At 40.8% G+C, this 22,685-nt stretch overlaps 2 protein-coding genes across 2 annotated transcripts in view; both read left to right on the top strand.

Annotated features, from left to right (window-relative positions):
- Positions 1-998: 998 nt before the first annotated feature.
- On the top strand, positions 999-6,490 carry rom1b (retinal outer segment membrane protein 1b). The gene is made up of 5 exons (XM_063496308.1): positions 999-1,796; positions 3,011-3,253; positions 3,497-3,684; positions 4,179-4,425; positions 5,674-6,490. Exons 1-5 carry the CDS (start codon positions 1,650-1,652, stop codon positions 5,944-5,946), a joined length of 1,098 nt encoding a protein of 365 aa, XP_063352378.1. The 5' UTR covers positions 999-1,649; the 3' UTR covers positions 5,947-6,490.
- A 2,675-nt stretch (positions 6,491-9,165) lies between these two features.
- The window catches only part of ccdc88b (coiled-coil domain containing 88B), a 57,950-nt gene continuing 44,430 nt past the window's right edge, over positions 9,166-22,685 (top strand). The window contains exons 1-7 of the mRNA XM_063486410.1: positions 9,166-9,317; positions 10,422-10,570; positions 12,249-12,357; positions 18,443-18,512; positions 18,715-18,773; positions 19,470-19,553; positions 20,369-20,509. Of these exons, the coding sequence (XP_063342480.1) occupies positions 9,258-9,317; positions 10,422-10,570; positions 12,249-12,357; positions 18,443-18,512; positions 18,715-18,773; positions 19,470-19,553; positions 20,369-20,509 (672 nt within the window). The 5' untranslated portion in view covers positions 9,166-9,257. The remainder of the gene's footprint in view (positions 9,318-10,421; positions 10,571-12,248; positions 12,358-18,442; positions 18,513-18,714; positions 18,774-19,469; positions 19,554-20,368; positions 20,510-22,685) is intronic.

Below are 22,685 nucleotides of genomic sequence, written 5' to 3'. Positions count from 1 at the left end.
GCTTGTAAGTTTTAAATGGCTTTCAATCTGTCTCACTATTCGAAAATATAGCTGCAAACATTAATATTGATTGGGCTGTAGAAAATTATTTGTGCTTTAAGAGCTGATAACGTGACACCAGCCTCAGCCTAACTATAGCTCTGATTCAGGCTGTCATAAATACTTATAATAGCAGTTTAATCCTATTGATCCAGTCCCACCTCCCTCCCTATTGCACTATATTCATAATCCCCTGCAAACATAACTCTGGTCTTACTTTCACTGCACATGAAGCAGCTAACCTAACCTACCTCAAAAAAGAATAGAGGATCCTTTTGGGAACCATATTCTCTTTATTTCAGTCAGTCCATTAATCAATAGATATTTAATCTGCCTTACGTCTGATCATTACATGCATTTTAGTCCTTTTTAAAAATAACACTATACTGTGGGTTGCTTTGTCACTGTAATGTAAAATCATTAATGGCTGCAGGTTTCTTATATTTAACTTCACACAAACAGTTTAAATGGAAATGCATGAAAATTTAAGGTTACAGTTAATTATGAGAATAATGGTTTTAGTGCATAAACTGAGAGCATTGTAAAAGATAAACTATACCATTTGTTCCAGTTGTATTTCAAGTATAACCTGATATGTGTGGGCCTATTCCAGATGTCTTAGATTTTTTCTTCTCTAACTGCATAAAATATCTTGGCTCAGTAACAGAGTGAAAACTCTGAGTGACGCTGACAGTAAATTGGATTTTGTTCCATACTCCTGGACCCCACCGTATTCTTGCTCTTAGGTAAACAGTAATACATATTTCCTGTGTTTATTTCCTCAGACATACAAGCCTGTGTTGATGGGCTTCAGGTAAATTCACCTGTCATAATAGTTCAATAGACCCTCCCATACCATGAGTCCATCAGATAAGTTTGCTGATCAGACACTGGCCTGCTTTCCCATTGGTTCCTGGGCTCTAATAGGATCCCAGGGACTCTACTGTGAGGATTACGGTTCCAAACTCTCGACTTTGGCCAGTTGTCTGTGTCCTCCAACCATGGGTACCGCGGTTTAGGGGGGCGCCGCATATGCACAGACCCGGAGGGGCGCCATCAAAAGACAACATCACATCAAGGGGAAGAAATCACTGATTTCAGCTTGGAGGGGGGACTGCGGCATTGTGACCACTTGCTTGAGGGAAACATCTGTAATATTTGTGAAAAGGATTATCACTTTTCCACCATACTTTAATAATAACCACTTTTCTCACATTTCTCATCCGCACGGATTTGGATTATTTAAGAAAAAACAACTTTTTGAGACATTTCGTCAACCCGGTGAAAGTTTTTGGATTATCTTCTAAGGTCGACTTTGTCCTCTACCATCTCAGGGATATAACTGCTTATCCCCTCCACCTGGAACAACTTAGATGAGCTCAACGCACTAATAACTAATCAAACGACCAGGCCTGGACTGACCACTGACCAATCCAACAACACTGATTCCACCGTCTTTTGAGCTCCCTTGAGTTTGTCTCCATAAATGCAGTTGGCCACCTCTGGATAGCATCAGTTTTGACCAGAATAGACTTGCTCTGCTCCATCCAGCTCCCTCTCTCTTTCTTTTTTCTCTTTTCTCTGTGGTGGCCTGTGCATAATAGTGAGCCATGCTGATGAAAATTACGTTCACCCAGCAGAGGCGAGTTCGTCTGGCCCAGGGCCTGTGGCTGATGTCCTGGCTGGCAGTGATGAGTGGGGCCTTCATCTTTTGTCTTGGTGTTTACCTTAAGACAGAGCTGCTTCGTAGGGCCGAGGTACAGAAAGCGATGCTTGCATGGATGCAAACACACACATGAAGCAATGCAAGCTAGAAGGCCAGGTGGAGCTGATGTCTAGTGCATGAATGTATTAAAGGTTGAACAAATATAGGATTGTATGTTCAAGCATCTGCCTTTGCTAGGTGTTGTTTACTGAGCCTGCTGTGTCACTCTTTTTTTTTTTAACTTAGCTTCGGCGTTTAATCGACAAATACAAACACACCGCACGCAAGTGTACACATGCACATTCATGCATGTTAAGTCATGTAGGTGCAGTTTGCTGAAAAACTTCTTTGTAATGTCAGCACTTTTCCCATGAAAATCATTAGTGTGTGTGTGTGTGTGTGTGTGTGTGTGTGTGTGTGTGTGTGTGTGTGTGCGCGTGCGTGTGTATTGCGCATTTTGTTAAAGCACTGTAGCCATTTGTCTTAATGGATCAGTGATCAATTAGACAGACTTAGTGAACTGATATTCACAGGAAAGCCGCCATGAAAGGATGCCTTCACATATTTATTGATCTAAAGTGAGACGTGCTCTTAGCTAATCTTAGGTAATCATTTTTCCCAAGGTGGTGGTGAATGGCTGGGAAAAACAGAAGACATATTTGCTCTCTGACCAATGAAATGGAATCAGGAAGCTAAGGCTCTAACAAATGATTCATTAGAGCATAATCCTCCTTTATCATCTGTAGACAAATACCTCATTTGTGTACTCTGTTTTGCTCTCTACTGCACTCAGTGGGAAAACTGAGTATTCCACATGGAGCTTAAAATATTTCTTTGCCATATCATTTAGAGAGATTATTTGTCCTAAAGCCCAGCTGGCTGGACAGAGTTTACAGGATCATGTTAGACGATGGCGCCACCGGACTGTAAATGTAAGATATTTTTTAATGGTAATTTTAAAACAACAATTGGGCAAAGGTGCTTTGTGGCTGGCAGACGTTTGCAAACTCAGCCAATAATAAACTCAGTCCATAATTGACTTCTGCAGTAACACGGGCAATGGATTAAATTTATCATCATATTTCCATGTAGACTTTGCAGCTAATTGAATCTTTTGGCTGCCAAGGTCATTTTAGACTAGATAAGGATAATTGAACAGAGGATTATTGCCTTCTAAATTGAGTGGAGGAAATGACAAAGAGACCTGCAGCTGACTGCCAGTGTTGTGCCAACTATTATCTTTGACTTTGCTCTTCTTCTCTTGAGGTGATGGACAACACAGAGATCCACGTGGTACCCAACATCCTGATGATGGTGGGCCTGGTCTCCATTGGCACCAACTGGGTTGCCACTCGTGTGTGTCAGGACTCCCTGGATGCGAGCCGCTTCCCCCGTTGGAAGTTGCTCCTGATGGTCTGGTTTGCCGTAGCCATGTTACTCTGTTGTCTCCTTCTTGCTGTGGTGGTGCTCAGCTATGCCCTGCAGGGACGCCTGGAGGAGTCCCTGAAGGTGGGTTCACTGGGCTGGGTAAAGATTAAAAGGAGGGTATAAGTAGTTTACCTCCAGTGTCAAGCAAAACATTAGGAAACACCTGCTTCCCTATAAGTTGATGTAGACAAAGCCAAAATGGGAGAGCAATTTGACCAACAATCAAACATTATTTTTTAAAACCAGCTCAAACTGCTCTGAAACTCCAACAACTTTTAAAGATAACACCTTCTCCTTCCTTCACTTTTCTCTCTTCGATGTCAGGTGGGACTGAGGAATGGGATCCGCTTCTACAAGGACACAGACGTGCCCGGCCGCTGTTTTCAAAAGGAGACCATTGATCGTCTGCAGATGGAGTTCCGCTGCTGTGGAAACAACAACTTCAAGGACTGGTTTGAGGTTCAGTGGGTCAGCAATAGATATCTGGACTTCACCTCCAAGGACGTCAAGGAGTGAGTGACTGATGATCCACAGAAAGAAAGAGAAAAAGGTGGACTGATGAGGGGTATACAGCGAAGAGAAGCAAAGAAAATAGAGGTCTATATGAGTGAGAGATAAGCAGACTTCACATCCAGAAAGGTCAAACAATATGTCAGAGAGAGAAAGAGAGAGAGCGAAATGATATTAAGGGTAGAGGAAGACTATATTAAAAATAGATCTGGCCTTTACTTTTGAAGAGAATGATAGGCATCGATGAAAAGGTTGGTGGTACAGCAAGCAGAGAAAGGTTGGTCAAAGATAGGGAAGTGAAAAGGAATGAACAAACAGAGAGGTTGTGACATGATGACACTTGTATAGAGGGGCTGCTCTGAGCTAAAAGTCGGCCTTTAACTGGTTTTAAGATGACTTTATCTCCTCACTTCTCTTCCTCTTGCTCACTTCACTCTGTTTTTTAATCTGTCACTCTTTGTGGTTTTCACACTTTCTCTCCTTCATCTGCTTACAGTCGTATCAGGAGTAACGTGGATGGCCGTTACCTGCTGGATGGCGTTCCTTTCAGCTGCTGTAACCCGGCCTCCCCACGCCCCTGCCTGCAGTACCACCTGACAGATAACAGCGCTCACTACAGCTACGACTACCAAGCAGAGGAGCTCAACCTGTACAGCCGCGGCTGTAGGCAGGCTCTGACCGACTACTACATGGAGATGATGAATTCAACTGGCCCTGGTGTGCTGTCAGTCATCCTAATACAGGTGAATAATTAAAAGTAAACCCAAACAGCTGTTATATGTTATTATTGTCATGCTATTCTATAATTCTTCTTTGAGTTCCCTGAGTTCAGAAAGGAGCGCTGAAATTATTCTGTACAGTCACACACTCACACACACAGACACACAAAGAAAGAAGAAGCAAAAAACAGAATTTTAAATGATGACTGTCTACTGACGCACACACTGCCATGACAACCGACAAAAAGAAAAAGCTCACTGGTTTACATTGATTTCCAAGTTTTAATCAAACATGCACTTTTATTCCTTTGCAAAATGCCAGCATTGACAGCACATGTTTAAATAGCCAAACTAAGCCTGTAACAGGAAGTTCTTTCTTATGTTCAACACAGCACTGTTATACGCTCCAACCAGCCAATTACACAGCCTATACCTCAACAGACCAGTGGCATGGTTTTTCTAGTCCACTTTGGCATGCCAAGGCATTAAGACATTACTTTAACAAAACCTGTGCTGAATCTGAGCAGCAGACAAAAAATGGAAGAGGAAGCATGAGATAATACTAAAAATATTTTGTTCTCCTGCATCACCACTACATTGTTGTCCTGAAGACTGCAGCTAATTTTCAGTCAAAACTGGATCTCACTCTTTTAGGAAACAAACTGGACACAATGTGTCTAAGAGGCTGTATGAAAACGATCAGATGGAGATTGAATTTAACTATTAACTTTATAGTGATTTGATTTTGAAGAAGCTTCAGATTGCAAAACCCAATATGAAGGCTGGAAGTAAGATTTTTCCAGTTTAAAAACTAAGACAATATAAACATAACACCCCTTCTGAAATAATAATTCCCCCCCAACATGGTTTATGAACATCAAGTAAAACCATGTTTATCATTACAATCCTACAGAAAAAAAATAAAATAATGTGTAACAATGCTGATAATACTTCCACAGTGAATTCAAAATCAGAAAAAATGTGTATAACTGTCTCTCACATATATAACACAGTACAAGCTGTCAGAAACTCAGAGTTCAAATACATCCACACAAGCTTCAGCTGTACAGAATAAAAGTCCTTCAGAGTGTGATCACCCAGCAGCTTTAAAATTACGTGATTTATTAAAGTTGATGCCTCTCTCCATTTTTTTTTTTTTTTTTTGTGAGCTTACGAAACCCTTTGACCATCTCGTTTTGTGATAAAAACTGTCTGCGAGCACAGATTTTACACCCTGATTTCACAGTATCTTTATTGCTTCTTTCTCTGCAGATGTCAGTGCTGGTGAGCCTGAGGTACTTGCAGACGGCTGTGGAGGGGGCCACGGCTCTGGAGGACCCCGAGGGTGAAAGTGTGGGTTATCTCCTGGAGAAGGGTGTGAAGGAGACCTTTGAGGATGTTAAAGCGAATGTCCTCAACATCTTGAAGTTTGCGCAGGTTGACCCCTCGGCCGCCGAAGGATCCCCCGGGGCTGAAGACGCAGAGAAGCCAGCTGATAACACCACGGAGAAGGCTGCCTCCCCTACTCCCTCCCCTGCCAGCTAAAGGGAGAAATGTTTTTAAAAACACAAGCTCAGGAGGAAGAGATGCAAGGGGGGAGGATGTGTCAGTGCTTTTTTTTTTGTTTTGGTTGTGTGAGTTGGGTGGTGGCAAGTAGGGCACCATTTGGGTTTTGACACATTAGGCTTGATTTATGTACCACCAAAAGCAGCAGCTGCAGCTCCCTCACACATGGCCAAAACAGGGCAACACACAGGGAATCTTATCAAGCCCTGCACAGACACCAAACAAACATCTCCTCTGTGCAGGACATCATGCATGTGTCACCGTCTACGAATCTGTTCAGGAGATGTGTAGTACATCTTGTTGCGTCTAGAAAAGTCAGTTTAAACAGGTTTAGCTTAAACACGAAAACATATTTAACAATTTTTAACAATTTTTTTGGCTCAGATTCACAAGTTCATCCTGTGTGCACTGTAACATTCATCCCACGGCTGTAGTTTGTACTAATCTGCAATGAAATGCTTAGGAACCTGTTAAACTGGCAATGCACATGAATTATATATTAAAGGTAGAAGTTTTTAACTGCTTTGTAGTGTCGGCTTCCTTTTGTACATGTCCTAAAACAGAGGCACGTTTGAATATGACAATGGGTTATCTGAGTCCAGCAAGGAGAGTTGGATTAAGTGTGCGTGTTTGCGTGCATATGTGTGTGCGGTGCCCTATATGAAGCTGTCATCGTGTCTGTTCTGGCAGCTCTGAAACAATCTGATAATCCTGGCGCAGTTAATCCCAGAACTGCTGCACAAGCAGTGTCAGCACACCCTGACAGCACACAGGAACACACTCTGGCATAAACAGCACACTGATGCAACATGTTGGAAACTATTTTACAAAGATGAACAGTCTATAAATCCTTTTTGTGGCAAAACATATTTATATATACAAGTATGGTGATCTGTCCAAGCTGCAGGTATATCTAATGTGTGCTCAATCTTCCTAAATAAAACTGTATCACAGACTATTTTCCACGAATGTCTTATTTGATTCCAAATATATAAGCATCCATTTAGTGGCTGCAGAAAAATAAATGTTTTCTTTTTCAACAAAAACCCCCCCAAAATGTGTAGCAGAGATTAACAAAGGAGCGAGCGTTACAGTCCATTTCTCAGCTCTGACCTTCAAAGAAATTGTATCATAAAATCTTAAATTGGATCATAAAATTAATAAATTATTAAAATACATGGAAAAAATGTTCTAAAATTTGCCTTTTGCTCATCAGGCCTTATAAAATTTCCCTAATTACATAAAGAAGAAGCCTTGTGCGGACCATTAAGGGCATGTGAGACTGTACAGAAACTATGATAATAATGATTTGCACAAATCTTCAGATCACATTCATCTTCTAACAGCTTCCTTTTGGCAGCTTTTCAATGACATCTTTCCCTTGGTATCCTTTTTTGAAGCCTGTGTGCAAACCCCAGAAAGAATCTACTGTTATGCACATCCACTCTCCATGTCACGCTTTGATAAAGCATTGCACAATAAGAACAACAAATCATCACTCTTCTTTATAGCAGGCTAAACCTTGCATCGTTGACAAATACAGCTTGAGTTAGAAAATGTAACAGCCACTTCAGGAAATAATGATAAAACATAAAGAAACAAACAAACAAAAGTCAACCACCATCATTTTAACAGACACATTATAAATAAAGTACTAAAAAAGCACTAGAGTATTATAAGTCCTACAATTCCCACCACCATCAGATGAGATTCATGGATGGGATCAGTGGGAATGTAACTTAGTACATTTACTCAAATACTTTACAGAAGTAGTATTTCTATGTTGTGCTACTTTCTGCTTCTGCTCTATTTGGAGTGCAGTTATTGGACTCCATGATATTTATTTTAAAGTTGTAGTTTCTTTATAGAAAATTAATTCTATGTTTTGTCACCCGTCCAAGCTAGTCTCAGCTGCCTGCCTTCCCCAGCCTTATAAGGAAAGAACAGAACTCACTTGAATGACTGACGAAATGTTTCTCCTCCTGAAAAGGCAACGTCCAGATGAACAGAATGAGCTTTCTGAGATTTCCTTACTTGGATTATTGAGCATGCTATTGTTATTGATCAGCAATACGCAAGTAATTAAAATCACATTGAGCTGCAGCATTTAAGAAACAAATATTTATATCTAGTATTTACATGAATCTGAAGAGCACACATAATGAGAACATTATACAGTATACAGCATATAATTTCTAATAGGGAAGTTTTTACTTAACTTTTAGTTAAGTTACTGTTTTTCCACTTTGCAAAACAAATATCCAGTAAACAAACAAACAAACAAACAAAAAGCTATTTAAACTCTTGTGCAGCACTTTTCACGTAATAAATCACATAATAAGTAGAACACAGGGCTGGACATGGACCTGAAAGTTGTGCCACGTGTTTTCTGCACTAATGGTTTCATTTTCTGCTTAAAAATACTGATTTCCTGTGGTCCCACCCTGCTCTGTGTTTGACCAACCCCACCTAAAAAAAATCCTAGAAACGCCCCTGTCCATTTACTTGTACTCCGCTTCATCTGTCAAAGCCTTGACAGATGAAGCCTTATACGGCAGGTTTAGCCAGCTATAGAATGGAAAATACTGCAATGCATTATACACAGCAGCTAGCTCAAAGTAAGGAAGCTCGCTCCCCCTTTGATGATGTAATTAATAATATGTGAAAGCATGAACTTTCCTTTTGAAGCACCAGAGGTCACTATTGCACAGTGCTTGGAGCGCAGCTGAACGCATGGTGAACATTGGAGACGCTAAACCTCTGACAACTTCAAGTGGAAACCTCATTTTTAACACACATTAGATCAACATGTCATGTCTAAGGTCAAAACAAGGCGATACTGAGGCAAATAATGGCGTAAAAACACACATTTAAGGGAAATGTGCGCATAAATACGCAGAGGAGGAAATAGGCCTAATATTTCACCTCTGCGAAGTTACAATGTCCCTTTTTTGCACTCTAGTGTTTTGCGGTACTCAAGAAAAATATTTCCGTGTTTGTGTGTGTTGTGTGAAGTTTTGAGGGTGTGTTTTTTTTTTTAAAAAACCCTCAACATGTGCGTTTTGAAAAATTCCGGTGTGGTTTTGCAATGAAACTAACTGACACACGCAGTCAGAGAGGAAGAGACAGCAAACGAGGTAGAGGGAGGGGAAGAAGGGCCGCACAAATGTCAAACTACTTCACTTGACGCAAGATGGATTCTCTGTCTCTGATTCATTACATACACCGCGTTGGTGATATTCTTTAATTAGCTGTCTTCTGTAGTGTTTCACAGCCCTCGTGCCACAACAATGGAGTCCAGCATTAAGGAGATAATAGAGGAATTCATGGAAAGTGCGTTGGCGCAATGGGTACGTCATTTATCATTTATCACTTTGAGTTAGAGAAAAGGTCATCATTTATAGAGGCGCAGAGGGGAGAATAAAACAGGAGGGTGTAAAACGGTGTGAAAAAAATTACAAAATCCGACCTAGCGGTAACCAATTCTGTAGTAAAGTCTGTATAATTTCTAGTCAGAAAGCTTGTGAAATTTTTTTTAGACCAGTCTGTTTTCCAGTTCTGTTCGTCAGAATACATATAAAACTTGAATAAATAACACAAACAGCCTCGACCCTGCCTTTTTTTCTGTTGTGTACAGAAAAGCAAACACTTCTCCTTTTGGCAGCTTCCCTCGCCTCTTAATAACCAACTTTTTCTCTCCCAGCCTTGACACTTCCGTGTCCTTGGGCTGCTTCTGATTTCAAAGTAACGCAAAGTCGTAGAGTATGCGCTCTCTTAAACCAACTACAGCTGTAACACACTGAATTCCCAGCTGGGTTTTCCACATGGCAAGTCACCGAGTCTCCCCCTTCTGGTTAATGATCTCTGCTTGGATAATGTGATCACTAAGTCTTATAGGGATGTTCTCATTGGCTGTTGTTTCCCCTTTCCAAAGAGGGGGCTGGTCAGATGTCAGATTCAGGACTTGGAAGAGGTTTGTTTTTTTTCTTGAGGGCACTTCAGCAGGTCATTTTTTCACTGACATGAGATTTTTCACCCTGAAGGGATCCCCTGCCACCCAACCCAGTTGTTATCCTCCGCATCTCAGTCTCCTCTGTATCACCTCATCAGCTGAGACCAACTCTGGCTTGTTACTTTGTTTACCTACCGTGCAGTTTTTAGAAGGTGCAGGTGGGAATAAACCTCATTATATTGCAGTTTGCATTGGCACAAGTCGTCTTAGAAGCGCGCGAGAGAGAAACCTTGGCTGCAGTCCTGCTTGGCTGGCTGTCACTGTGAAGTGCTTCCCAGTGTGAGCGCACAGATCCCACCTGTTCGGACAGGTGCACAGACTCAAGTGACTTCCTGTGCGAAAATTTTCTCTTAGCCCATCTCTGTGTCTATTTTCTGCTCCTGTGCTGGTTCTTCCTTGTCTTTGGTCACCACACAAGATCATCTCTATCTGTCTCTCATAGGTGCTGCTGTTTGAGAATATGGTAGAGAGTGAGGACGGTGCACCTCACTACAGCCAGTACATGGAAGTGAACACTGTTTCGCAGAGCGCCCGAGACCGCTACCTGAGGCTGACCAATGGGATTTTCCTCAATGAGGTCATGAGGGTCATGTAAGATTCATCAACATTTTCTCACTTTCACTGCTTCCTAGCTGTGGACACTGCAATAAACGTGACTATTAGAGAGGGGGAAAAGATAACTTGATAAACCTTTGCAAACTTTACCCAGTCAGTCTGCTTTTAAATGTAATAATATAAATGTAAAATAATAAAAGCATAAGTGCTCATTTGTAAACGGAAAATATAAACCGTTCAACCTTGCAATTAGTTGCAAAAAAAGTGCCTGTGGCTTTTATCGGCAATCTCAAACGCTTACATGTACACACAACCCATTCTTGCTTAAACTCCATGGCAGCTTTTTTTGCTTTTTGAGTGAAAGCCATTAAAAAGCACTGAAATTGGGCACCCTGGTGGCCTGGTGATTGAGATGCTTATGCAACTTAAGTGAAGTGAGTTAAGGTGATGGACAGTGTGTGGGATAATAGAAAGAGTGCAAACTGACCTTGTGAGCAGCTGTGTCCTGCCAATAATTTTACATCTCTCTTTTTATAATATGGAGGAAATGCCTGTTTGGATGGATGGGTTTTTTTGGTTGCAGTAACGTTACTGACAACTGGAAAAAATCAACAACACCTTTATTTGTATGCCTGGCAGTCTTGCCTGCTTCTATAATGGTTCTTGCACCGTGCATGAACCACAGAAGCTTTTTTAATGTCCTGGTTTCCTTCTGGGTTGTGGGCTGCACAGTTCATACGTTGTAATGATGTCACTGCACAAACAAATAAACAGTCGCAGTGTTTTGAGTGACCACTGGGACATATTGGCAGTGTGTTAGTTGCATCCAGCCCTTTTACAGCCATACAGCTGTTAAATAAAGGCAGATAATTCCCTCAGTTTAATGTTGTGCACTAAAATACTTCAGCTTAGTTTAACTGACAGCATGACTCAGGGGACAGAAACTCGATTTTTGCTCAGAGTGAGTCTTAATTTTGTGATATTTAATGCGGCACCATCACTTTTCGTGTCCACTTTGTAGTTTTTCTTTGATTTATGCGCAAATATCTCCCAAAATACCAACCCTCACTTTGTGTTTGATGGTAATTTAAGAACCCTATCATGCTAACGGTAAGCATTTTCCCTTATGCTTTATGGTGTGCCACAGCACAGCATCAGAGAGGTGCTAACATGGTTGCAAACACTTGGTATTGTTCTTTTTCTTTTGCATGAAAAGTGATGTAACATTTATCACACTCGGTTTCATAACCTCATGTTGTTTTGCAGTGCGTGTGTGTTAAAGCACAATGTTCTGAAATTTCTAGCAAATTATAATCATGCCATCCTATAAGCCATCTCCACTGATTCCCTTATCTTCGTGTTCAAGTTTCAGGAGGAGAAAACCTTTTGTCTATTAACTGGCAAGACAAGATCTTAGGCAGGATTTGCTCAATGGCTGATTAATTTGGCCCGACCTAAGCCACATTATTTCAACAAATAATTGCATGTGGATTCTCACTGCCTGCTTCTCAGACCTCATTAAAATTTTATTCACTCTGCTTAAATGCACTGTTGCATAAGAATTTCTCATCTGGAGAGAAATGTTGCTGGGCTGTTTGATCAAGCTGCAGTGTGTAAACCACTGTGTGTGTGTGTGTGTGTGTGTGTGTGTGTGTGTGTGTGTGTGTGTGTGTGTGTGTGTGTGTGTGTGGTTTTTTTGTGTGTGTCCACCCAGAGATCCAAACCCCAAGGTGGAGCGGCTGTACAACAGCGAGAGAGACGACCACATGCTGAGAGTCCAGAATTTTTCTATTTTAAATCGACACCTGCGAGCCTTCTACCAGGTAGGGGAGGGTGATGGTGGTGAGAGAGGGGGGTGGGGATGAGGGGAGGTTGTTGAGATTCTATTAGATCAAATCATCAAGACGGAAATCAGGGCAATGTACTGAAAGGCAACAGAGCCTGCACAGGACTTCTCCTGAGCTTCACATTCCCACTATAACAAGAAGAAACCCATTAACGGTATAGTCCATTTGGCTGTGATAAAGAAAGAAATTTTTGAAAGCTATGAGGGCAACTACAGTTTCGTTTTTAGCTCATATTTTTATGTAACTGCATTTTGTGCACTTTTTATATTTTAGAACTTGGACAGATGAATACTTTTTGCACAGTATTCAGAAAATAAAAACAAACCCCACACCTGCATCTCGTGGTCTTCTCAGTGAAGCTCTGGACATAATTATCTGGACAAAACTGTTCAAATATTGGCTCATTAGTTGCTGCTGGGTTGCCACAAAGCAAACAGCTCCTTGCAATGTAAAAATGAGCACTTGCAGTGCTGAACCCCCGTGAGGTTTGTCGTCTGCCGCTCGAGCTACAGTGTCTTTTCGCCCGTTGTTACTACAGCTTTATCGTTCTGCTTCACAGTGCTTTTTATCAGCCTGTTTTCAGAGGCAACAGGAACCTGATTTCAGCCAGAAAGCTTTAATAAACTGGCTTTATACGCTACCTGCTCAACTTCAAACAGCAGGCACAGTTAGAGACTCGGCAGTGAACATAGCTGAGCATTTAACATCTAGAGCACCAGGTATTTCCCTCAGGTGTTAGCGGAAACCTCGGGTCAGCAGAAGCATGACTGCAAAATGCTGATGATGCAGCTGGATGGTATAGCCTCCTAATGTTGCGTAAAAGTTCATCTAAACTAGTAAAATGTTAGAAGATTTGCAACTGTAAATGTCTAAAAAAGACATATGGTGTGAAACGGTATGAATTTATTTTTATTTTGCAATCTTAGTTTCTTTATGAATAAGCACCAAAACAGTACTATCACATGTGCTATAAAATCAGGAATCTTAACTCTAAACATATTTGTGTTTGAATAGATAGTTGTTGCATGTATGATTGCAACAACTTTGATTGCAAGATAGTTTGATGCAATAAGGCAGCAGTTGGTTAGCTGAGCTCATCACAGTGGCTGGAAACCTGTCTTTGCTGCAATTTAAGTTTACTAACACATAATTATTTTTGCTGTATAAAGCTTTCAAAGTCCAGCATCCAGCTAAGCAACAGTCCTTACGTAGGGATTAAGAAAATCGAATATGTCAGTTAATGAGCTGGTACTTTTTTTGTTAGTTTTTTGTTTTCTTTTTTCACCTTTACCTTGTTTTCTTTCATGCTATGCTACTCTGGTGCTAACTTTGCCCCGGCAGCTTTTAGCAAGCAGACATGAAAGCAGTATCGATCGCTGACTCTCAGCAAGAAAATAAATACATGTTTTTCCCAAAATGTCAAACTAATTCTTTGAGGTGTTTTTCTGGAAGTTTCATCTCTGTAGCTACACGCTTCAACAAAGCTTAATTGGGTGGTTTGATACCTTGTCAAACTGTGGCATTAATATCTCAGCGGCAGGACAAGTCATTACACCGAGATAGCGAGGCAAACGTGTGACACAGTGATACAGGCTGCACGGTCATTTGTAAATGGTCCAGCTCCTGTCTTGAATGGCCCCAATCACTTTCTCTAGCATTTCTAGAAAAAAAAAGTTTTCATAAACACTAGTGTAATGGCTTCTTTTGTGGATGGACTAAAATGACTCCCAGCTTCTCATTACGAGAAAAAAAGTCTTGTGAAAGCGCTGGAATATCTTTCTAAAACATGACTCACAGCGACACAAATGGCGAGGGAGACGGGGTGATGGCAGAGGGCCGGAGAAGCAGTTTTCTAGCTGCGAGGTAGTAAAAACAGAGAACAAGATGAGGCTCAACTATCACTCTTAACACTAACAATATATTGCTTGGGGGTATTGTGGAAAATTTGAAGTGTATGCACAGGGAGGCAGCATATTAGCACAAGAGAAAAGATGAAACAGAGAATTTTCCATCCACAGTCGACGTGTCCTTGCTTATTATCAGGCAAATGGGGTGAGAAAAAGTGGAGGAGTGGCGAGCTGCATTTTTTAGCTGCTGCTGTGGTTAGAGCTTGAGGAAGGAAGGAGACTGAGAATCTATCAAATAGCCCACAGTATCATGCATTTCATAATGTGCATTCACATGCGCCGTTGGCATTTGAGGAAATGACACAATTCTTCCAACCCCCGGAGGATGATTCAGAAAGCTACTGCTCTGAGCGAGGAAACCATCCCGAAGTACGAGTCAGGTGGACTGAACATGCACTGTTTTGCTTGTCACACAACAGAAGAACACGAGTCTACGAGGTTTCACTTCCTAATTTTCAGTGAATCACTAATGTCCCTTGAAAGCCCCTAGCAGCACAGCACACTGCCAAATAATTGAGAAGCTCACATCAGCCGACATTGCACTAGAATTTCAGCAGGTGTGCTCAGAATAGGCTCCAGTGTCTCTGCAGACATTTAGTTCCACATCGGTCACAGCTTTACTTCTCACTGAATTATTATTATAATTTTTTTTATGCTGTTTAATGCTGTCTGTGTGTTTATGTGAGAGAGTGCGTGCAATACAATGGCAAGAGTGTGGAGAGCTTAAGCCACAGAAACAGTGTGCAGCTTGGCAGGGCTTGATATCTGCTGTGACCTCAGCTTGTCTTCTATAGAAACGGAGTTATTTGTGTTGACGACACGGGCGGGAAGTGAAGGCTGTGCACGTCTACTGTATGGACTCATATAACCTACTGTAAAATTTATGAGTGCTATGCTGCATGTATCCTGCTCTATTCTACTGGTTTAATTTCATTATATGCTAATGTATTATACTCTAGCTGACTGTATTCTGTTCTCCTATGTCTTTCTTAATCTATTCTTCTTCTTTTTTTTAAACTCCATTTACTGCCACTGAATGAGACACTTGCTCTCCAGCTTTCTGTTAATGGGATTTTAAATGTTAATTTCTCTTGACTACTAATTTATTGACCCTCCACATTTTAAAGATCTCTCTCCTTGGTAAACCGTGACATTTTTACGGCTGCCGAACATCCAATAAATGATGTCTCTACTAATCTGTTTTTGCATAAAGCCAAAATTTAAAATTAGGGGGAAAAATAAATAAAAGCAAGTCTGTGGCAAAAATTAACGCCAACACCAATCCAAACAACATACAATAAAAAGGCGGGATTTGAAAAAGATCTTACAGATGGAACTTAATTCTCTTCTTAACTGCAGCCAGCAGTGTGATGAATGCTTTTATCCCAGTTTCAGGACTGCTCCATCTAGCTAATTCCTTTTTTGGGGGGGGCATTTGCTTTAGTGGAAAAATCTACTTCCTTAAGAAATTAACTTTGAGTGTGATTGCCCTGGAAATCACTGCACATTTTTCATATTCTTGACCTCTTTCTTTTGTATTGTATTATAAATAATAATGTATGAAATAAAGTGCAGGAGGCATTCAAGCAAATACAACCCAGTATGTATCTTGGCCGTACTGCCCGGCAGGGAATTGCCCGTGCAAAGACATTACTGTGCCAACAACAACAAGGAGCTTCTATATAATTATCAGTCTGGCTAATCTCCTGCAGAAGTCTGTTTGGCATCATCAGCCACGAGCTGCACGATGACCAACTCAGAGCTACAGTGGCTAATATCCTGCACGCCCTGAAGGAGCAGAAACATAAGGTTTGCTGCACATGCCAGTTGCTAAAGGGAGTCCCTGCCTTTCTCCCCATACAGTTTATAAATTACAGTAAGCAGCTGAGAGAGCTGTAATTGTGACTTACATCTGTACTCTTGTGATTTTGCGCTGATGGATGTGAGGAGGTTGTGAACAGGCTTTCTGAGCAGTTGGGAAAGGAGCTAGCCAGCAACAGCGTGTGGCTCTCTGACAGAAATGTTTTTAATTAACGGTGAAGTTGTTCTCCTCTTTTTTTTTTCTTTTTCTTAAGTTTAAGACCAACTAAATTAAGTGGCAAAGTAACAGTAATGATTACCCTCTACACTAGTGATGCACTGGATGGCAACGTAGGAGGAGGGAGGCGCTGTGGGGTCACATGACAGATATTTCTTTCTGCTGCCAGAGAAGCCAGGTTTCTGGACGGGAAATGTCTGAGGCGTCTGTGGTCCAGCTTGATTCAGCGTCATTTGAGTCTGCCAGGAGATTTGTCCAAGAGCTCAAAGCAGAAATTACGACTCGCTGAAACAAGATGAACACAGTGTTGGTGGGCCTTCTGCTCGTCCTGAATCTCCTGAATTTGAAATGCATTAAAAATACTTTGTAGCCCGGGACCATGCAGGAAATGTCCAAAATGAGGAGCCAGAGATTTAATGGCTTTAGTGAATTCAAATTTTTAAATGGTTTTCTGTAAGATGCACAGTCCCTCAGCTGAGATAATCAAGACAGTAATGAAAAGATGTTCTCTTTTTTTTTTTTAGGAATGTTTTCCCTTTTTGGCAGTGGAGAAATAAAAATACATAAATAAATAAAATAAAGTGCAGAGGAAATATGACAACATGCAACAAAAGTCCAGCTTTGACCAGTTGAATTGTAGTTAATCTTAGATAATCTCCTAGACAATAAGGATACGCATTAAACAAATATTTTGGAAAAAAACTTCTAAAAATTGATTATTAACAGTCTGTGATCAGAATTTTTGTTAACAAGAAAACCAATCAAGCTGTCTTCTTATTAAAGCAACTCAAAATTATTGAAATTTCTCTTGAAAGTACATTCAGTGGTCACTTCATTAGGTACACCTTATCAGTATTGGGTTAGGTCCCCTATTACCTCCATAGCTGCCTTAATTCTTTGTGGCATAGATTCAACGAGGTGCTGAAAACATCTTTGAGTGATTTTGGTTCATACTGACATGACAGCGTCACACAGTTGCTGCAGAGTTGTCAGCTGCGCAGCTGATTGAGATCTGATTGAGGTCTGGTGACTGTCAGCTGAGGATTGAGATCTGGTGACTGTAGGTGCCATTTGACTACAGTGAACAAGAAAAAATTCTCCACACTATTACAGCACCCCCAGCCTGAACTGCTCATACAAGGCAGGATGATTGTGGATATTCAGATCAGCCCATTCGGCATCAACAACCCATTCTGCTGCTCGGTTTGAAATTCAGAAGGTCCTCTCTGGCCATGTCTACATCTCTAAATATACTGAATTGCTTCCATGTAATTGGCTGATTAGATTAGATCTTAGAAAGAAATTGAACAGGTCTGTGTAATAAAGAGTTTGCTAAATGTAGACAAGCAGCTGCTTCCAGTAGTAAACGGTTTCCGGTGATTGATCTGTACCTATTTGGTTTCGTCCTGTCATAGCAGATCCACTAAGGAGATGGTTCCTTAGTGAAATCTGTTAAGTCAGTTTTGACAAAAAAATGTTTATATACACTTATTATAGTTAAGATTTCCTGAGTAAATACTAATACTAATATATCTGTTACAAGCTGAAGTAAATGAATAATGGCTATGATCATGTACCAGTCAGGTTTGTTGGAAGTACTAATAATTGGATTGACTCGCTCCAAGTAATTTGTTCTGGTTGTTTATGACGTCACTTGTGATCTTTAAGATTATGTCAGTGCGTCTGCATTGCTGTCACATCACCCACATTACCCATATGTTATACCCAAAAGGTCAGCAGTAGTTGCCAGTAGTGTTAAGTGGTTTAGCTGCAGGTTTCTTATTCACTGCTATCATCATATTGTTTTTCTTTGATTCTATTACACATTGAGAATAAGTAGAGAACAAGATGCAGCGAACTATATTAAACTAAAATTGTACAAAATCTTACCAGCCTGTAAGAACAAAACAATGCAGTCTTATCAGGGATCTCTTATTTGTTTACACAACAAATCAGAGCCGACTGGTGGAAAGTTCCTGCGCTTTTGTTTATCTCGGCTAACTGAGGGCAGAAGAACAGGACGGTCCAGGTGATTACTTGAGGTGTTTTCGTGTGTGTGTGTGTGTGTGTGTGTATGTGTATGTGCTGAACTCTTTACATTTCTTTTCTTTTTCAGGAAGACTTGCAGCAGTTGATACTCATGTCTCTCCCAAATGTTGCCATTCTGGGCCAGGACCCCCTAACAGGTATAAAGATAACAACACGATCCTATCAGTGTCATGTCTCTCAGCAGGAAGAAAGTAATTATACTTTATGTTCGAGTCTATATCTCAGCTATCTGTGAAGCACATTAAGGTGATAATGATAAGGAGGAGGGTGCTGGGGGGGGGGGGGGGGTGAAGATGATGATGATAATGATGATGATGACAGTTATTTCTGTGTCCTCAGAGGCAGCCGTGGAGGAGCTCAGGCGACTGCTGTTACTCTTACTAGGAAGTGCAGTGCAGGTGATCACACGCTCATATGACCGTCATGCTTTGGTCAAAGCTGACCACAGCAGCATTGTGCATGTTACTTAAAAACAAAGTAGGAGGACAGACACAATAAATTTCACTTTACTTTACATGTTCTTTCCTCCAAAATCAGTTCAAAGTAATGTGCACACCTTGAACTCTTTGGACTAATTTTTCTCATATTTTTGGTGCTCACTACACAGATTTGTTGTTTAAACTTTACCAGAAAGGCCTGAAGGAAACATTCTTCTAGGAAAACATAAAAGAAGACAGATTGTTGTGCACTATTTTGTATAAACTCATTCCAGAGGATCTTGATTCATTTCCTTTTCTAATTTCAGCTCAGGATCATTGCGCTCAAATACTGTTTGGTTTTTTTGTTTGTTTCATTAGAGTTTCCGCTGGCATCAGTTTTAGCCTTGTATTGTGTTACCCTGGCAACCTTGTACAAGGGCCAATTTCAGGCTTCACGTTAAAGTGGCGTGATAATCTTGCCCGACCGCTCAACAGTGCAAGTTTACAAAATGTCTGAGTCTAAGGAGAGTCGTCCAGGAGTCCTCCACCCAAAGACTGCCCTGCTGTCTTCTAATAAGCGTCCCTCATGGCTAATTCCAGGAATACCTATGAACACACTTTTTGGTATTTTGATCTAACATGCACACCTGACTCCATCTCTTCCTGTGTCTACAGTGCGAGAATAAGGAAACCTTCATTCAGCAGATCCAGTCCCTGGACATTGAAACCCAGGCTGGCATTGCCAGTTGTATTCAGCAGGTAAGTAAGTGCAGAATTAATCAAACCAAATCCCTCACTCATTAAAAAAGAAATTCTTGGAGGATTTTTGTTCCCAAACATGATTAAGCAAAGAGTCCCTTCACTGTCTGGCCTGTAGGCAGAAAGAATGAAATTGTTATACCTTCTCCTTGTGCTTCAACTGAGTTGTGAAAATGAGCTACTTGTCATTCTGTTGGCAGCCTTTTAAGGACCTCTGGGTGCCCCTTGCTGCCACTGTAAGCTGGATCCTCCACCTCCCATGTCCACCTCTCCAATCTCCCCCTCTGTCACATCATTGTCTCTCCTTCATCTTTTTTCCTGTCACTGTCCACCATCCGCCCCAATAAGGCAGAAAGGCCAAATTGCCTCTTTTAAAAACACCCCCCATGAATAATTGCTGGAATTACAAAAACAACATTTTGCATAGCAGCGTGACTGAATTACAGTAACAGCATGCTGCCTCCCAGCCTTTTTCTCCCCAGGTTTTTCAGCCTAACAAATCACAGAGGTGAGAGGTGCTTTTTCTGTGTGAATGGATGCACCCCCTGCTTTCCTTCTGTATGGCTTACACCCGAGGAGATTTTTAAACCTGTCAACATGATCACTAGCTTTGCATGCACTAGTGAATTTTTTTAGTGCATTTTTCTACAGCTTTCACACATAGACATGTGAGAATTTATTTTTCTTTTCCTTTTCGTTGTACACAAATGCTTGGTATTCACACAGCGCTTGCAGTGCCTGGGCTATTTTGTGTCAGGTGTCCCAGATGTGTATTGATCTTGTCATAGAGGCCTAAAAAATGGTCCTCGTTGCAGGTAACTCAGGATCCTCGTGTGGTGCTGCCACTTCAGTGGGAGGAGCTAGTGGAGACTGAAGGTGCAGACTTGCAGCTGGTGTTTAGCTCCATGGCCAAACAGATCCAAAGCCTGCTGGCACAGAGAGACACACAGTTGGAGGTATGCAATACACAAAGCCTTAAAGAAATAGCTTGACACTTGCGTTTTTTTTAACCAAAAGATAAATGACAGCATTGATACCAATCTCAAGAAGCAGCCAGTAGCTGTTAGGCTAAATAGAAACTCATGGGGAATGAAACAGCCTGTTATAATATAAATATAACTAATTCTTCCCACCAGCACCTGTGAAATTATCTGTGACTTCCTGAAGTTGCAAAGCAGCACATCCCGAAATGATTCTAGCACAAAGCCTACCGTCATTTTTAATTTAAACAGGAAGTCTGATTGTGATTAATTTTTTCTTTCAACGAAAAGGGAACTAAGAAACTTTCACAAGAGCATGATAACCAGACAGACGCGACAGAACAACGCAATGAACAAGGAACGAGTAGTCACAAAAATCAGAAAACAGATCAGATAATTAAGCTCTAAGATTTCTAGTTTGGGGGCAGTTTGCAGTTTGCAGTAAAAAGGTGTAACTAGTACCAAGGTTACTTAAAGTTGAGCGTTTATTAGATCGTGCACTGGGAGGTAGCTTGGAAGAGTTGTATAGAACCTTTATTCTGATAATGAAACATGATAACAAGGAAGAGATTAGTAGGTCAATTTTTAACCCCTTAGCTGAGTCAGGCCATCGGTTCTTCCTGTTTCTGTGGGCTATTCTAGGCTAACTGGCAGCTGGTGGTAGCTACATATACCAGACATGACAGTGCTGAGCAGCTCATCTAAATCTTGACAAATGAGCAAATAAGACACAAATTAATAACGGCTATAATAGCTGATTGGAAAGAACACCAAATTACTGCATCACTTTTGCTCTCTTCAACTGTGCAGACAGATGGAAGCAGACCCCTGCGTGGGTGCAACTTCATTGCTGTGGGAGTATGGACTTCATAGTGTGAGCGTTATTGTGCCTTAAAGTGAATTTACCATCATTGTCCGTTGTTTGATTCTTTGCTGGAGAACTGTAATGAATGAAAATGAAAAAATTGGGCATTTATGATGTTTTCAATCACGCCGACGTGACAAGAAGGAAATTGAAAATGTGTTTTCCTGAAGAAATTAAAAGTTAATTAACTAAATCAGTTTCAGCAAGTGAATCAGTTCCTCCATTGTTTCAAGTTGGATCAACATTTCACACCAGATGCCGCCCAGACATTTTGTAGCTATGGATTACCTCCTACAGTTGTAATAATTCTGCTTTTTAACCAACAAAAGGTGGTATCAGTGAAATCTCTGCTGAACCACCCATAGAACTAATTAAAATTCATAAAACATTAGTGCACAGTGGGATTGAAATGGCATTGTGGTCAAAAGTTTTAATGTGATTTAAGTAACAATGAATTGGAAAATGAAATGCATGCTGTTAGGCTGGAGATAACAGACTACAGTATTTATAAAAAAAAAAAAAAAGTGTAAGGAGCGTAGTAACTTTACTTCTTTGAAACAGCAAAGACCCCACAGTCATTTCTAAATGCACCTCAGATTCCACTTCATGTTCCTGCCTTCTGATCTCAAACACATTCTCAATCCTTGAATCCACTGATATTTAACTGAGATCTGTCTTAAGCTTCTAGTGGATTAAAAGGCATTTGCTACAACCTTAATATGAGATCAAAGCATTGTAAGATCTTAAATTTTGTTTCAAATAAATTCCACAGATTTAAATCGGCCCTAATAAAACCCTGTCCCACTGTGCTCTCCTTTATGTGAATACTGCGTAAGATCAGAATGTTCTGTTGCTGTGCTGGTTTGCAAAATTACAGGAATAAAAAGGTTATTCTGCATTAATGTTTATAAAATATACCCCCTTTGCAAAGCTACCTGCTACATTTAACCCTTGTGTGAATTTTCTGCTGCTACACAGATCTGACTTAAATTATACATCACAAAACGTCAAACAGCCTAAAACATCTGAAGACATCACAGCAGCCCAAGCTCCTTACTCTGTAAAAAAAGAGTGCATACACAGCAAAACACTAGTATCTTACCTTTGCTGGCATCTACTGAAGCACATACTTATTTAGTCGCCATGTGCGGCTCACTGTTTTCACCTTCACAGATCCTCAGAAATGTGTTTCTGAGCCTTTAGTCCTCAACCCACGTCTTTCTTTTCAGCTGTTCTTTGTATCCTTTTCCACATCCATCATTGATCTTTCTCTCTCTCTTCTTCCCA

The sequence above is a fragment of the Pelmatolapia mariae genome, linkage group LG2 (assembly GCF_036321145.2).
Source record: "Pelmatolapia mariae isolate MD_Pm_ZW linkage group LG2, Pm_UMD_F_2, whole genome shotgun sequence".
NCBI lineage: Eukaryota > Metazoa > Chordata > Actinopteri > Cichliformes > Cichlidae > Pelmatolapia > Pelmatolapia mariae.
Note: the sequence above shows the minus strand (reverse complement) of the source record. Positions and strands in the feature narration are given on the sequence as shown.